This window comes from Blennius ocellaris (assembly GCF_963422515.1).
Source record: "Blennius ocellaris genome assembly, chromosome: 11".
In the NCBI taxonomy this organism is placed as follows: Eukaryota; Metazoa; Chordata; class Actinopteri; order Blenniiformes; family Blenniidae; genus Blennius; species Blennius ocellaris.
Window position 1 is genome coordinate 10,742,222 of NC_137660.1, and position 17,764 is coordinate 10,759,985.

Below are 17,764 nucleotides of genomic sequence, written 5' to 3' on the forward strand. Positions count from 1 at the left end.
TTGCGAGCTGGTAATGTCCCACGGGCCTTACGTATGACAACCTTGATCTAAATGGCACAACAAAGTTTGTGTTTTTAATCTTTATGCATCCCAACAGCCGTTAACGTCTTTTATAGTGAAATTATTGGAGAGGCTGGCATTCAGCATAACGCTGAGGGTGCAATGTGGTTCATATCCCTGCTTCATTATGTTCTGCTCAGATCGGAGACGAGCAACAATAAAGATCACTAAACCACAGGCCCTGCAGAGCTGTGTCACTTTTGAAATGCTCCCACTCCAATCACTTTCATTGCACACATTTTTAATGCACAAATTGGATTTTCTTTTTAAAATAAAATATTTATTCAGCATCATTTAAATGTTTTTCTCCTCTTTACAGCAAAACACCGAAATTCACAGAAGACTTTTTTGCTTCCTTATATCAATTCCTCCAGCGGTTGTGCAACATTTGTAGGATTATCGAGACACTTTCTGTTTGTATGACAACGTACCACATTGAGGACAAGACACAAAGGCTGGTGAGTTACATCAGCGTAGAGTAAACAACTCATGAGTATATGATGAAATTCATGCAGAAGGCTTCCAAAGTGCTTCTGTCCAACGATAATAAATACTGATCAGATATTGGGGCGGTATTCCAGAAAGGAGGTCCAACAAACTGAACTCTGAGTCGACTCACTGCGAGATGGGAAACTCTTGAGTTTCCGGTTCCAGAACAACTGATCTGAATTAGTTCAATCAAATCAGAGTACGTGATCCTCGAGTTATGCGCATCCACAAACACAACAAAAAGCCATCATCACCGGAGCCCCGATATCACGAGTCACTATGGCAACAGACCGAAAACAGAGTTGGCAGCGGAGGAGAAAGAGACTACATGGATGGTTGCTGCCTGAGTCAACGCACGAGTTTTTAACATTTAACTGCAGCCTACTTAAGACCGTAATATACGGGTAGTATTTATAAATAATAAATAGGTGTAAAATCTGAATTTCATTTAGGTGCAATCCAATGGAAGAAAGGCAACTTGGAAGCAGCTATAATGAAATATCACATGAATAAAAGAATGGAAAGGAAAATTTTGCTATGACTGCACCTCACTTTGATTTTAATTTTAGTATTTAAATTGCTGCAGGCTATTAAATTGAAGAAAAAAAAATCCATTCAGTTAGTCCATGTTGTAATTTAAACCCCAAAGAAAATATTTTAACTCGTGATCTCTGTTAATATCCCACGGAGTAGATTAATACAATGTTTACGCATTTTTACTACAGAAGAGTCATTTAAAATGTGATCAAGTGTACATGAACACATTAAAATACTAGTTATTAAAAAAACATTTGACACATATGCATTGTGTGAGGTTGCTGATGTGTGGACGGAGAATGTTATTCAGGTAACGGCGGTAAAAGCGGTTGTGTTCCAAAAAGGTATTCCTCTGGGAATGTCGGGACATCGAAACTGGGCGGAAGACTTTCACAAAGGAAAACACCTAGAACCATTTCTGCCTCGGTGCTGAACGGGTAGAAGAGTCTGTTACCGTGGTGACTTACTCAGAGTAAGTTAATGTAGCCCGCTTTCTGCAACGGATAACTCGGGTTAACATACTCCGAGTTTTCACACAACCCGCTTTCTGGAATACCACCCCATTATCCGCAAACACGTTTTGTTCAAAAATAACAAATAGTTCTTAAGTAGCTAATAAAGTACCTGTATAGGATGGAGGTACATTTCCATAAAAAACTGTAATACACATTCCATATGCAGATTTATATTAAAATTCTTAATAAAATACTCTTTATAAGCCTGCATTTGATTTTACAAGTAAATTCGTTGACAACATTGGAGTGACGGAAGATTCTGTCTCAGACAAAAATAAAAATGTACATCTGATTGTCTGGAAAACAGGAAGTGGCTCTGAAAGTCCATAATCTCTGCAGAGTAAACTGATTCAGTGCATTTTGCAGCACAGTGAGAAATCATTAGCAACCCCATTGTGACTTCACTGGACAGATATGTACCGACATTAACTTAAAACAAACAAACAAACAAAAAAGAAACCCCGCCACCACTTGGTCCACTGATTTCTGTTCTCCGCCGTCTGTAAACAAATGAAGTTGCAGTGTTGACCTGAGTCTCTGTGTCCTCCAGCTGATCGTCTCCATGGGAGCAACGTGAATCTCTGCTAACGGCGTGGCGCCGTACCGGCGCGGGGACCGCGTCACTTCCCCCGGGCGGAGTCCTGCGGGACGGACGCGACGCTCCGTTTTAGCCTCTTGGTGAAGAGGTGGCTGGCTCGGCCGCAGTACGTGTGAGTCGTCGCCTGCAGCGACGCTTCTAACGGCTGCAGCAGGGACGTCTCCATGTTCCCACCAAAATGATACTAGGACCAAGAGAAACGTGTGGGGATTAGATCTCTCCCGATATCACAATAATAAATAAGAGAAATGTAACAATCCCAACGCCATCCTGTTGCGTCTCCGATGGACGGCCTGACTTTTATTTCAGCTCCTCTTAAAAGACTGAAAGTACATTTTGTTAAAAACTAAAGCAGAAAGGTTTTGTTTTTGGACACACTGAACTTAATTTGAATCACATGAGTGCCAGAGTAGTTACTGGGAGGAAACAAAATCTTATCATACAAAATGTAATTATCGGATTTCTGGAGTCATCAGATCAAACGAACGGCACAATGTGATCAGCTTAATCAGAAAATGGTAGTTGTCTGATTATAACAAGCCTAGATTTCTACTCAATACTTCCATATCCTAAACAAACAGTGCAACCCCCCCCCCCCCCCCCCCCCCCCAAAAACAAACTGATTTTACACAAGTTCACAGACCTGATACCTTGTGATTGATATCAGAACATCTGTATTCAGAGTGTGATTGGATGATGAATATCTCCCACCGCAGCTCCACATACACACAGGCTTGGTAAGGCATGACAGACACAGCTTCAGTATTCCTGATAACTTTCACTGCCGCATTTTTTTTTTTTTTTGTGTGTGTCAAAAAGTAAACAACTTTCTGCTCTTCAGTCATTTACGACCAGCAGCTGATGCCTTTGTCACGTACAGAATGCGAATATACATGTGGGCCTTTCGGTTTTATATTCAGGCAACGCCAATGTTGTTTTTACTGCTCTAGTAAATAATAGAAATCTCTACTTTACTGCATCTTATTTGACTCCAGTTTGCAAAGCATTACTTTACTCATAGCACACTTTCTTTATTATCCTTCATATACTGCAGAAGGCAATAAAGCACCATTAACAGCCTCCTATCGATTTTTATGTGGATGTGGCTGGTGCGTTGTCCACACAGCCATCATGATGTCTCAAACTAGCATCAGCACTAAAAATTTTACTACTCTTCTGTGGGCTTGGCTGGGTAATGGTGGTGCCCTTTATTGCCAGCTCCTCTGCTGGCTGAGAGGGAGCCTGCCTTGGGAGCTTTGCTGAAAGGAAATAGAGAGTTTTCTTCAGGAATTGCCCGCTCCAGGCTTCAGGATGCCTTCCTCGGAGGACTGAGTGGGAACAAAGCGAAGAGGGGACCTGGTGAGCTGAAGCAAGAGGTAGTTGATGCGATGCTCCCGACACAAACAGACTTCTTAACACGATGAAACACTCCCGAGTACTAATAAGCTAACCGAGCAATAAAGCCCTGCGTCGTACATTTATCTATTTATGAGAGGACGTGTGGTGCACCCACTGATGAGCAACACTAAGACTTCTCTCAGGTGAGTCTGAATGCTTTGTGTGTGCTGGTGCTGTCAGAGAGACTGATGGAGGCGCGAGGGCCGAGTGCCCCATAATGAAGCCTGCTCGTTTACTTAATGGCTGAGAACACTGCCCGCGCTGATAGTGGCCAGGCTCGGCCCCGTGGCAGTAATGGATGGAGACCGGCTAATGAAGCTCGCCGTGCTCCGTGGACTGCCGCCTGCGTGTTGACCGGAGTGCTGAAATCAACAAGACAAGATCGAAGGCGAGCCTCTGGCCGAACGGCGAGAGAGCTCTCAGGCTGATGGAAGTGGACGGGTCCTTTCAGCTCTGAAAGCTGGAACGCACTGAGAGGAAATTTGACAGATGCTCTACTATATTTTTGAAGAACCCAACAGTGTCCTGGCCATGAATGTTCCGTGGTGTCTGCCCAACTTTAACATGCTCTCAATGAACACATCTCTGCAAAACCGACTCGAAATGAGACCCAGACGTCTTGAGCTGTTTTTTGTTTGTTTGTTTTTTTACAAGTCTCCGTCTATAGTGACTGATCTCGTTCAACAAAATTAGCGACGACCGGCAGCGCAGCATGATAAAGATGCCATCATTCTAAAAACAGCAGGAATTAAGACTGTTATTAAACACATGAACGCCCAGAACGGCATTAAAGGTGCGTCGTTTCAAAACAGGTATTGCCAGTTTTGTGCACAAGCTCACAGTGTCAAACTGACAGAAAATAAAGAGCTGGACTAAAGACAGTTTGTTTTAAGTGAGTAATTACTTTGATGGTGTTTGCTATTCAATCAGAGTGTACCAGTGACTCTATTACAGACACAGGCAAATCCTCACCAGGCCTTCTGCAATTACACAAAAAAAAGTAAAAAGAACCTTATAACTCATTATATGGGACATTATATTCTGCAACAATGAGGATAAACTGCTTGGGTCAAACTGATCCAGTTTCAAATTTTCATTCTTCAGTTTTTCACTGCAAACGACTCACTTGGCTTTAATTTTGTCCATTGCTTCAATGAAGCCATATTTTATGTAACTGTCTTGCTGCTCTTTTATTTTGGATGTATTAATTTTTCTCCGTGGCCTAATGTGCTGCCGTTTCTTCCTCGAGCAGGTTAAACTTAGTCGTTCTGTGACATTGATGAATGAATTGTGACCTCGACTACTTTTAAGAAATAAAAAATGCAATCCCATGAATCTTTGGCAGACCCCCCGGTTGGGAGCCACAGTATTATATTCATATAATACTATTTGTTTGATGAAGCTGCTACCAGCTACTGCAGGCAGTGTGCCGACTTCAGTAACCTTACATTCATCAGAGACATCGATGGGATATTTATGTATTTATGAATTAATTTCTGAACACGCAAGAAAAGAAAGATACGACTGTTGTGCTCCTTAAATAACGATTTTTTTCATAGTTTTCGATTTAAAAAATCAACAGGTTTGGGCTCGTAGTGGATAGCGTGGAAGAATCTACATCTTAAACGAATAAATCTCTCATAAATGTCAATGACCGGACACAGTGAGGTAGTAGTTTGCGCTCTCACCCATAATGAGAATGCCATGGATTTGAGTCCGGGTCCTTTGGGTTTCTGACAGAGTTTGCATGTTCTTCCGGTGCACGCATGGTTTTTCTCTCCATGGGTTTTGACGACAAATTTGAAAAATAAAGCCGTGATTTGAATGCCACACACGTTTCTGGTTATGGTCCTTCACCAGCTTTTGTAATTATTGTCAATAAGAGATTAATTTCCTTTAAATGGTGATGTATGTTTCTTCGAGTAAAACGTTGAGCATTAATCACTTCATTAAAATGAGTAAAACATTATTCATGGGGCTGGAAATGACACAGATTTAACAACAATGACTGTGAAATCCAACATTCTGATAAAGCAGACCAAAAATTTTTTTAGATTAGGATGCACATCAATTCTGCAACCTCACAGTGAAGCTTCTTCTTTACTGACTAAAGCCGGGTGGGACCAATTTGCCTGGTTTGTGGGGGGGGCAAAGACAGGATGACGGAAGTGTTTAAGAGGCTATTGATTGGACACCGGAGGACGGAAGCATCCGTAAGAGAATTGCAATGGCCTGGAGTGGCTATTGATAATGTAATGACATGCAAATGTTTCTCCAACGGACTGGTCTGACATGCTGAAGAACCACAGACACCAAGGGAACAAGTCTGTTTACTTTACTGGGGACTGATCATTTTATAAAGCCTTTCCCAAGATTTCTTCCTCTTGCATCAAGATTTCAAGTGAGCTGTGAGTGGAATTCATTAGTCAGATGTAGCAGTGAGAAACAAGTAAAAGTATCAGTTACTCCAAAAGAATAGATTTCTGCGACACTTTTTTTTTTGTGTGTGTGTGTACCGTTTGGATGGCTTCATAGACGGCTCGAAATGCCGGCTGCTTATCATCATGATAAACTCCTCTGTTTCCATGGAGAATGAAGACACCTTCCTGCTCAGCCTGGAGACAGTTGCTGCCGTAAATGCAGTGATCTGGACGGTAGTTCCACTGGCAGGGGAACACGAAGAGGCTTTCTGCAGCACATTAAAAGGACGTGTTTAGATAACTACACCAATTGCAGGCCCGCAAATGTTCATTTGGTTGTACATACCTGGGTTGAAGTGAAATATGATGTTGAGAAGATCCTGGTCGCCCCAGGTTATATTCAGCTTGTACTTCTGAAGAAGAGGCATCAGAATTTCCCCCCATTGCAGTGTGACTGCAGTCATGTCATTCTGAAAGGACAAAACACTGCAATCAGACAGCCTTCACGCCTGCGGGCGACACTTCACAACAACTCAAAGAAAATGAATTGTCACAGAAACAAGTGAGCTCAATGGGAACGTGTTCAAAGAAATTGCAAGAGTGACCTCTAGTGGGCAATGCTGGTGGTGCAGCACATTATCTCCAGTGGAGAATCTCTGGATTATTCAGTTATAATAATGTGTAAAGTTATATATAATGTGAAACGAAGGGACATCAAACTGCCAGGAATAACACACTTCTGAATTAGATGTTGGCAAAGTTAATTAACAATTAAAAAGCATCATAGTAAATCCACAGTTCAGATCTATACATCCAGATTCATCTTTAAAAAAAACACAATCGTGAAGTAAATGGTTTTGTAAGTAACTTTTACCCCAATAAGACATTGACTAAAATATCTAAGCATTAACATGATGTGACCAATGGCTTGAATAAAAAAAAAAAAAAGAACCTTTTGAGTAATATTCTGAGATAGTGTTTCATATTTATGATTTCTGACCTAAAAAGTGTTGAAATATCTCAGCTTATGTTTGAGAAATCTTCTTTATACATGATCAAAAATGATATTTTCCATTAAATTCTAACTTTTTGAAGTGTATCTGCACAGAGCACATTAAACTACTGCGATTCTGCTGCAACAAGATCACCAGGAAGAATTAAAAACGACAAATTATAGTGCAAAAATAAGTACCTTGAAAAACTTCTCCCTGAGGCGCGTCATGTTCATGAGCATGACCCCTGAGTTGATGCCGGTCTTGCCGTAGTACGGGTGGCGGGCGAATCGGTTGTACCACCCGATGCGCGGCTCCTCGTGCTCTGGAGCCATGGCTGCCAGGTGGCTGGAGTTAAACTGAGAGAGCAAGGCCCAGATGTCTTCCACGGGCCGCAGGAAAAGGATATCCGTGTCGACGTAGATCAAAGAATCCACCTCCTTTAGAATGAGCTGGAAAGCAAACGGATCAGTCGATGAGCACACCTCGGAAAAGCCTTTACAAATCGTATGAATGAAGGCCGCAGACATACCGGAAGGAAAAGTCTCTGAGAGGCACACGGTTTGAAGAGTTTCTTCCATTCTTTAGCGTTCTCCTTGGGAAAGGTGATGGGGTAGATTGTGAAGTTAAACCTGGTCTGAACTCTTCTGGGCCATGATTTCAGCTTCAGGGAAGACAGACAAGCATTCCATTATTCACATGTTCGATTTCAACATCTGTTTCCTAAGAGATCGATCAGGGTTGGACAGTTTTGTTCATAATGAGGGCATCACAGGTTTAGTCCGCTCTACCAGATGCAGATTTTACCAGGATATTTAACAATGAATGAGAATCCGAGCAGCGAAATCACAAAAAAGATAACAGCAAAGCTGCAATATAAAAAGCATGCTTTGATTATTGCCACTTGAAATTCAATTAAATATTTGAGAAATACTTGTAATTGATATTGGATTCAAATGTGGTCAAGTGTTTTTCTTGCCGCCAGTCGCCAACGTCTGACAAGAACCGTGTCAAAATATAAAACGTTAAAAAGGCGATAATGGTTTTACTACAAATGTACAGAATGGTTTGCTTTCTAAAAATACTTTTGATTTGACCATTCCATTTATGCAATAGGTGTTAAGATGTCCTTGTTACTAGGTTTCTATACATGTGGGTAAATAATGAAACGAGAAAACGGTGGTAGCGCTCCCGCTTGAAATATACCCAACAAAAAAAACACACAAGAACGCAAGAGTTGTAGTGAAGTGGAAGACACTTGCAGCATTTCTGAAGCTGTCGTGGAGCTCATCCTCGGCAAAGACGTAGAAGTGCAGAGGCTTTTTGCTGAACAGGATGGCAGACTTCAGCATGGTGAGAGTCTCTTCTAGCCTGGGGCCACAGGCCACCACGGCCAGGTGACTCCTCTCATCAGCATGTTCCCGGGCTGCAGAGCTGGACCGCTCACTAAAGGGTCAAGACAGAGTTAAAATTATCAGCACTAAATCACTTGCTGCACACGCCGACGAGTGCAGTGGACAGCAAAGTAATGAAAATATCGGCAGACTCAGCCGACTGCTACTCAGCCCTGTGGGGTTCAAACCGTCATTAGAGGGACGGAGTGGAGAATTATCACTCGTACTTTGCGGGACCTCCGAGGGCTCCCGGTGAACTACTGCTTTCACATTTGGAAATCATCAATGTAGCTGTCATATTTTTTAAAAGGCCACACCGGTAAGTTTCAATCATGCCTTTTTTTTTTTTTATGTCACAGTGTGGAGGGTCAGGACACATAAATCCAACTTTGACAAATGAATCTTTCTTCCAGCTCAGATTTGGCCTTAATGACGCTGGCACACTTTCAATATGAGGGAAAAAAATTATTTCAGAGAGCCAAGCTGTAAAGATCACAGTGATAAGTGATCGCTTGGTTAACAGGAAAATATATTAAAAGCTATTTTGAGAAGTACATATTGGAATAGGGTTAGTTTTTAAGCGACAAATTAAAAAGGGGTTCGATTTTATTTTTTACCTTGCAGACATGTTTCAACTGCTTCTGTCAGCAATGCGAGCAAAAACCAGCTTTACTTTCTTATTTGTCAGTTAACAAGTAATGCTATACTCCAAAACAAAATGAACATAATTAATCTAGTAAATTAAATTGTTAGTATATGAGCTGATTTTGTCTTTGTTGCGGATTGTGAATCAGGATGAAAACAAAGAAGTGGAAGATTAAACAAAAAGATGGGTAGTGCGGTGCACAAGTTTTGGATTGGTGTGGGTGTGTATTAAAGATTTTGGGTTAATAGTCAATGTTTATTTTTTAATCACTTAACAAAACTGAAAGGTGCACTACTGTCTTATTATGTGCGTATGTATGTATGTATATACTCACAGAAGTATAAGGTGTAACTATCAATTGCCTTTAAATCACTATTGGATCTTCACAATACGTTTCCAAAGGTCTTTAACAAACCTCCAAGAACGTTGTTTTAAAACATCTTGGAGAACTAAGCAAAGATCTGCAGTAGGTGTAAATGCAGATCCTGCTGAAGCCTTTGTGGCGCCACAGCACCACGTTCAGGATCCCCTGTTGCTTCTTTACACTGAAGCTTGTTCCTAATAATCACCAGCCATATGTTTGTTGTCGTTTTCCTCTGCTGCAGAAGAGACACTTAACTATTGAGATTATGTGGATAAGTAGCTTCAGCTCACTGTCAATGGCTGTGCATATAAATGAAGTAAAGTAAAAATGAAGAGAACAGTTGCTAGTATTCTCTTTAAAAACATAAAGGGAAAACCTGTAGGGTTATCAATGATAAATAATAGTTTGGTAATACAATCCTGCAAAGTTAAGTGAATTAAAAGTGCCAATCAAGCCACAACTAAATTAAACAATTTATCCATCAAAATGAAGTAAGCATCACCATATGATGGGAATATATTAAACTTTACTGAGGACATTTAAAAGTTAGAAGGAAACCTGCCAGAGCAACATTAGTCACACATTCATTTTGAACTGTAAACTCAGGGTGTGGGCTCAAGCTGCAAGTCAAAGTTGATCGTTATCATGGACATGGATTGCTGACATTATTGATGGAGGTGCACAAAATCAATCATACCTAAGAGATGAATCCAACAAGCAGTTCACTCCACAAACATCAGCAGGCAGTCTCCAATATGGATTCCAGTAAGAGACTGACAGTGATTTACACCTGACAGAATAAAAACATGAGCTTTCGGCTCCTCGGCGTTAAAATGATCTGTTCAACATCAGGCAAGTTTTGCGATCACATGTGTCCTTAAGTTCCCCCCCGGAGAGGTTTAACAGGTGGTGCTTTTTCAAATCCACCATCACGCTAACAATATGAGTCACTTTAATCTTGCGAGCTAACAGGATTAAAACAACAAATAACACATCGACACGAGATACTATAAACGTTTAAATTAGAAAGTCGGATACAAAACAGCTACATTAACACATTAAACGTTGGGTGGGAGTTATTAAAACACAAGGTTTAGCTACGAGCTAACAGCTAAGCTACCTGTCCAGCTCCTCGTCGCTGCTCCAGAGGCCTACCAGTCCCGGCCTTTTCCTGACGAGGCTCGCGGCGTCATGGCGGCTTTTGTCGGGTAAGCCGCGCTCCTTCACGCCGCGCTCGTCTCCATCCTCCAGGGTGGAGGCGAGCTGACTGAACACGTACAGCAGAGAGACGAAAGTGAGCACCGTGCACAGCAGAAATGCGTGAAGGTAGCATCGCATTTTGCGACACGACTATTATGCGCAGCGCATTGTTGTTGTTGCCCCGGGGTAAGTAACTACCTAGTACCTACCACACCTAAAGTGGTAAAGTAATCTGTGATGAACCAAGACTCAAGGTGAGAGCAGCAGTGTTTACACTTCTTAGCCCCGCCCACTTCTCACACACGTGCTGTTTATGCTCAGTCCTCTGCATTAGCCACTCAATGATGCCCTATGTACTACATATAATAAGTATATGAAAATATTAGATTGGAAATACTTTTGATTCACCATGCTGATCATAAAGTATAACCCTGGATGATTTCCTTGCATGAGTCTGATCTGATGTTGGGTATATAACTTGCATGTGTTATGGTTGTTATGTGCTCATGAAGAATTATGCTGGCAAATAAAGCCCAGGCTTTTCTGTGTGGAGTTTGCATGTTCTCCCCATTTGGATTTCCTCTGGGTGCTCCAGTTTCGTAATATGCATGCAAGGTTCATTCGGGACATGAAATTGCTCACAGTTGTGAATGTGAGTCTCTTGATTTTGTCCAGTGATAGACTGGTGACCTGTCCAGGGTGAATTCAGCCCTTGCCAGGGATGGATGGATGGATGGATGGAAGGTCAACTTTAAAAAGTCTGTATACATTATCTTCCATTATTGTAACTGCCACACTTTTGCACATAATCTTTATTGATCATTTTTGATATTCTCTAATACATTACAATCATTTTTTTATCATCACGATGTCTTAAGAAAAAAAATAAAGGTCCCCAGATCTTATTTTCTGCTTTAATCCTGGTTTGATGAATATAAAATCCTTTTATGTCTCAACATCCAACAGATGTCAAAGAAAGGGTGGTATAAAAAATAAACACTGTCATAAACATAGAAACCAGCAAAGTTTGCAATAACTTTCAAACAATATAAATTAAAAATGGGAAAAAAAGCACAAAAGTTTCAAGCAAAAATTTGGTTTTCTTTTCACACATCAGCTTTTCGACACAACATAAGGATTAATAGCTGCACACAAGATAATTAAATAAGAACTATCTGGTGTTTGATGACATCCTGAAAAACTATGAATTCAGATCTGTAGAAGTAGGATTAGTATGTTGGTTGTGCCTTCACCACTGCAATTACATAAGCAATGAGAGCATACAGAGGTTGTACTGTTCTAAAATCTGCCAATTCATTTTATGGCTGTTGTCTAGTCTGCTGGTGAAGTAACATTAAAACCTATAATGAGCGAATAGCTTTTGTTCCAAACTTTAACAGACATTGCTACCCAGTCAAACATGCTAAATATAAACGGTCTTTGAGAAACTGACTTTATAGACATTTAATGGTCCATTGTTTCTGCTGAGTGGGATTTTATTTACAGAACTCTGAAGCTTCATCAGAGGAACTTTTCTGAAATGAAGGTGAGCTTTGTTTGTAACCCTTCTGATTAAATGCTGACATTACTTTAATGGAAAGTACTTTTGACTCTCAGACAGGGATCAAATCTCTTCTGGATCTGTACTTAGACAATCCATCTTGTTTTCTGTACCTCGTCCAACGATTCCAGCCGAGTACAGGTGAACACAATCTTTCTGCTTATTTAACAAAACAAATCACAGCCATGTCATTTGTAGCAATATTGCAACATAATTAAAAGAGAAAATAGAAAATCTGAAAATTGACATTTTCCTGTAGCAAACACTCAGACATTGTTAAAAATGGTGTGTTGTGAAAAATGTGTTGTGTTTTCATAATGTACCTTTATGGACTAAAATAAAAGGAATAATTTGGTGTAGCTGTTATTAGAATGTATAAAATCATTTTAATGTGTGGCTCTTCTTGAGATCAAGTATGTGAATCTGAATTCAAATAAGTTAGACATGTCTGATCTCAACACATTTGTCTTTATATGAATGAGTTATCCAAAGAAACATCAGATCTGGTTGAGGTTCAAATGGTCAAGGAGCAGGAAAATCATTTAAGCCTGTTTAAATAGGACTTTTTTTTTTTATTACTTTTAAAATTCAGTAGAAATATCCAAAGGAAAAAACCATGATAATAACATTCAAATAGCTAAGCCTTATTTTATTCAACATTATCTTACAATATAAACCATTCTATAGAATAAATCATGCTCAGTTCTAAAACATGAAGGATAAGCATACTTAAAGTAACTGTTCATTATTTGTAATCGAATGTAAGACAGTAAAGAATACTCTTGCATCCAATGGCAGAGAGAAAGAGAGAGAGAGAGATGGAGGGAGAGAGAGAGAGATGGAGGGAGATGGATGACGCCAGTAACTGACAGTGTTTTGATTCACCGACGATATCGGTGGCAAATAATGCTGTAAGAAAAACTTATCATGAACACGGGATGCCATTAAGTGCAAATAATAACATTCAAAGATAAAGTACGACTCTCGAGATGAGTTCTTCACATTTCTTTCCTGATATTCGGTCAGTGGCGCTGGTATAAGACGTAGGAGTGCACAACACAGCAGTTCCGCTGACATCCGGGATTTAATGCTACCGTCCTTGTTCTCCGAATCGAGCATCATATGCCGACTCCTGGTGTCCTTGTCATCATGAGAAGGCAGTGAACAAACACCCTCAAATGGAAGTGAATGCTATCATTATTGAGATTTAAAGTATTATCTTAAAAAAAAAAAAGCAAGCGTGCATTCTTAAGTTTAATCTCTGGTTGAGGCTGTTGAGAGTGCAGAAGAGGAGGTTGTGCTGGATGTTAGTGAGGCTCTCCGTTGACTGGCGAGGCCTCGCCGCGCGGCGACGGGCATCTGGAGGCCCCTCGCTCAGTGTTGTCCGAGCTGGAGCCGCTCTGGCTGTGCTGGTCTGCCGAAGCCACGCTGGCGGAGGTGGACGCGGGTTTGGCTTTCTCCTTAAAGTCCGTGATTATTACAGTCAAGTCACCAACTGTGACCTCCAGGTGCTGCGCGCTGCTCCGGTCTACGTTTTTTAACCTGGGCCTGGTGGAGTCACACACAAACAAAAGGAAAACTAAACATGTTTGGCGAAACTCGGTGAATTTCGACGACCTCTTATGGAAACATAAATTCATTACCTCATCTTTTTATAGCTTTTCCTTTTCAGTGTGGGTTCTTTATCACTTTTGTCCTTTTCAGATTTTTCTTTCTTCTCCTTTTTGGGATGTGTGGGTGGTGGAAACTGTTGATTTACTTGTTGCGCAACCAGCTGAGAGACGGGCCGTGGCTTTCTGAAAGAGAATCACACCGGGTTACTGACGCTGTGGCTCGGTTTAGATCCCCGACACTTTCAAGTGGTTTGATCTGTGGGGACTGCTCGTGTTGAAGATGATCAGGCTGAAAATCTAAAAACCCTTTTTGTGTTAAAAAAAAAAAAAGGTCATGAGCTCATCCCCTAATAAAGCTTTAATGGAACCTTTGGTTGAATCTTTGAATATGCAGCTTGTCCCTGCTTCAGTACGGACCCAGCCCTGTGCTGCTGCCCTCAGGCATGACTACGCACCCACACACACATACACACACACACGCACTTCTGACTGTTTCCTGTTGTCCTCACTACTGGAGGCCACACAGTGGAATGGAGTATTACTTGATTTATTCAAAGAGACGAGTCTGTACTGGAAAGTGACTAAGAAGAAGCAAACTAAATAAGATCTATGAACAACTTCATGCATGAAAATTGTAATACATTTCCTGAGCGTTCTCTCGACCATTAGAGACATGATGATGACAGATAACAAGAGCCTTCCACTTGGCTGCAGCCCATCATGCAATTTAACACGATTTGTTACTCATTTCAGTGGCCGATGAAGCTGCCGCTTCTTTAGTATGCTGTGCAGAGGGAGACATGTTCGAATAAAAAGCACAAGTTCACCTAAAGCCAATCCAGGCTGAAGTTTTGAGACCATCGCTCGTGCTGATATTACAATAATCTATATTGTAAATCTGGACTCGTTTAAATCAACACTATTCTCATAATACAGCTTGTTCAGAACAACTACGTTTGTAATCGGCCAATGAGATTTTATATATTACCATATACATGTTTTACTGGTTTTTACTCTTTTTATCTTCACATTGTCTTTATTCAGATATACTTTCATTGACGTACATTATTTTTTCTATGAATGCTTGTTTTTCTTAAACAAACCAATTTAACTGTGATTTTGAAAAGAGCTTTATAATGATAAACATTACAAATATTATCCTAATTATTAGGTGATCATAATGTTGGTGGTGCAGAACAACTTTCAAAATGTAAAATCAGACTAATAATGAGGTGAAGTTACCTAAAAATGGACTCCTCAACTCAAAAGACCTTTCAGAACTGTCATTGTCGACTTGTTCCCCTCTCGCTTCTGCATGGAAAGATTTTTTTTTTTCCTTACAAGAAAACCCTCATAGGAGTATGATTTAAAACACGGTTTACAATAATTTGAACATCATGTGGATTCTTTTTACACCACTGGTCCCAACCTGGGATCCAGGACCGCCAGGAGTCTTTGCCTGCTCAGTGTGTTTAATAAAAAACATCATAAAACTGTTTTGAGACTTTGTGAAGCTTCCCTGATTTGATATGTTGGTGAGAGTGGTTTCACTTTAGTGTTCCGACATCAGAGGGGATATGCAGCGTTCTTAGAGACAATCTCTAATGAAAATAGAAAAGATAAAAAAGATTTGCTTCATTCTCACTGTAATTATATGATAAAGATTGAAACTGGAAGAAGAGACGTGCTACTGCATGTAGAGCTCAACAGCTTTTACTACAATCTCACTCCATCTTCTAAACTGATTAATCCTGTGCAGGCTCGCAGGGCGCTGGAGCCGATCCCAGCGAACGATGGTCATGAGCAGGACATCACCAGTCCATTGCAGGAGAAGCACACATTCACACCGAGGGGCAATTAAGATTCCCCAATTAACTTCACGTGCATGTTTTTAGACTGCTGGAGGAAACGAGAGTACCCAGAGGAAACCCCACACACAGGGAGAACATGCCAACTCCACCCATAAAGGCCCGGCTTGTATGTGAGCTAATGTCCATCTCCCTGTGAGGCGAGAGCGCAAACCACTACACCACTGTGCGGCAGCATTAAACTGACATGCAGTAATCTTCAACATTGTATATGAAAGTTTGAAAATGTTTAGAAATGCTGGCGACGGCTCTGCATGTCATTAATGTCTGAAAGCAGGAGTCTCAAAGCCATGCTGCCAGAATGAGTTCGTAAAAGCATTCACAATGCAACAGCAATATGTAACGTCTATTGGCCATTTCACTGGATTGTAGTCATTCATCACTGTTTGGCTATCATTGTGTACACTCTGCATTGCAACAAAAGACAATTTTAAAGTTAAAATGTATAGGATAATAAGGCACTGTTTTACTGCTCAGGTCCACTCAAGATCAAATTGGGCTGTACGTGGCCCCTGAACTAAGGTCCTGTTTACCCGACGATGTTTTCAAGTGAAAACGGAAAACTTTAGTTGCGTTTTGGGTGCTCGGTGCCACTGAAAACACAATTCTTTTGAAAAGGGCTCAAAAGGTGGAACTTTCTTTAAACATTAGGGCTCTGTGTCTATGGTGGGGAAACTACTTTTCTGAAACACTACTACTGCGCATGTGCACCACAGCTACGGTAAATAGTTAAGGTGTACGAGTCGCTGGACAATAACAACAATGGCAGCCTCCGGAGTGGCCTGACTCCCAGGCCATATTCGAAGTTGAAAGTCATCCACATTAGCAACCCAAATGTGTGCGTACTCGCCATTGTTAATATTTATTATGTTTATTGTTCCCGGCACCTGTGTCCATAGTGTCATTACAAATATCTAACAGCACCCATTGGTGGCCGTAAATGACAACGACATTGCTACATTCTGCATCAATGGCCATTGTTATTAAAATGTTGCCATGTAAACAATTTCGGAACACACAAAAAAAAAAAACAAGCGTTCTTCATTTGCAGCATTGTCAGGCCGTAATTCAAAAGTTATTATGGCACTACTTCCAGATGAAATTGCATGAATTAATGTGCAAAGTTGAACAGCAGCTCTGTCAACAGAGATCGATGTCACGGGAAACACGCGGGTTTGCACACGCAGCTCACCGGAGCGACATCGCCAATCGAAGCCGAACATGAGGACGGGTTCTCCTTACCGAGTGGACGTCCCCTTCCGGACGTCGCACATCATGCACTTGAACGCCTCGGCGCTGTTCCTGAAGGTGCAGACGCTGCAGTCCCAGTACCCATCGTCGGAGAAGGGCTTGGACTGGCGCTTCGGCCTTCAGACAAAAACAAAACAAAAACACAGGCACAGCGGCGGGTTTACAAAAGACGATACTCACTCCACAAACTATCTGAGTGCGTTCAAGAACACGCTAGTGAGGGGGGTGGGGGGCCAAAAAAAAAAAAAAAACGGGACACTCGGTTAAATATTCAGAGCTCCAGAGTCACGCCGAGGGGAGTCAAAGGGAGCCCCCCTCCGTTTACAGACGGCCGCCCCGCATTAAAAGCAAGCAGCAACCCGCCGCCATGAGCACTCCGGTGGAACAGCTTCATCCATTGACCGAGCTCTCTGTTCACCAGTGACCCGTTTAAAGTCTCCACTCTAAATCCGCCAGCAAAGATTTTACCTCGTCGGGCTCTTCTTGTCTCCCATTTTTTATTTTGCTAAATTGTCTATAGTCAAATTCTTTTACAAAGCGGGGGTGAAAAGGAGCCGCGTTACAGGTGAAAAAGCGCATTTACTCAGCGGCTCCTCAGCTGTCGTGGAAAGTCCTGTCGAAGGATGGTCACGTGACGCGGCGTCACCCAATCACGTTCATGTAATCGCAGCAGCTCCGCTCGTGACAGCGGTCAAAGCCACAGTGTGTGAAGACCGACTGCAGGAGGGGTGTAAAGAGGAAGCTTCTCAGTAAAGACACATCCCACATGCAATGAATACAAATAATACTGGGTTGAAGCTGCGCCTCCTACAGGGTGTAATGAGAGAAGACAGATCCCTCCTGCATTATAAGTACACA

General features: G+C 41.4%; 2 protein-coding genes across 3 annotated transcripts; both read right to left on the reverse strand.

Annotated features, from left to right (window-relative positions):
* Positions 1-353: 353 nt before the first annotated feature.
* On the reverse strand, positions 354-10,808 carry gxylt1a (glucoside xylosyltransferase 1a). Of its 2 annotated transcripts, none has more exons than XM_080504406.1 (8): positions 10,534-10,808; positions 10,111-10,203; positions 8,272-8,455; positions 7,542-7,673; positions 7,210-7,461; positions 6,364-6,487; positions 6,114-6,286; positions 354-2,383 (listed from the first exon to the last, which is right to left on the reverse strand). In XM_080504406.1, the coding sequence occupies exons 1-8, from the start codon at positions 10,749-10,751 to the stop codon at positions 2,222-2,224; spliced, it is 1,338 nt and encodes a 445-aa protein (XP_080360532.1). In that variant the 5' UTR covers positions 10,752-10,808; the 3' UTR covers positions 354-2,221. The 2 variants fall into 2 exon arrangements, with proteins under 2 accessions (XP_080360532.1, XP_080360533.1); XM_080504407.1 differs by lacking the exon at positions 354-2,383 and adding an exon at positions 5,937-6,003.
* A 646-nt stretch (positions 10,809-11,454) lies between these two features.
* LOC308137037 (YY1-associated factor 2-like) lies at positions 11,455-17,566 on the reverse strand. Its single transcript, XM_080505598.1, has 4 exons — positions 17,375-17,566; positions 16,898-17,023; positions 13,818-13,970; positions 11,455-13,722 (listed from the first exon to the last, which is right to left on the reverse strand). Exons 1-4 carry the CDS (start codon positions 17,398-17,400, stop codon positions 13,482-13,484), a joined length of 546 nt encoding a protein of 181 aa, XP_080361724.1. The 5' UTR covers positions 17,401-17,566; the 3' UTR covers positions 11,455-13,481.
* Between the last annotated feature and the right edge of the window lie 198 nt (positions 17,567-17,764).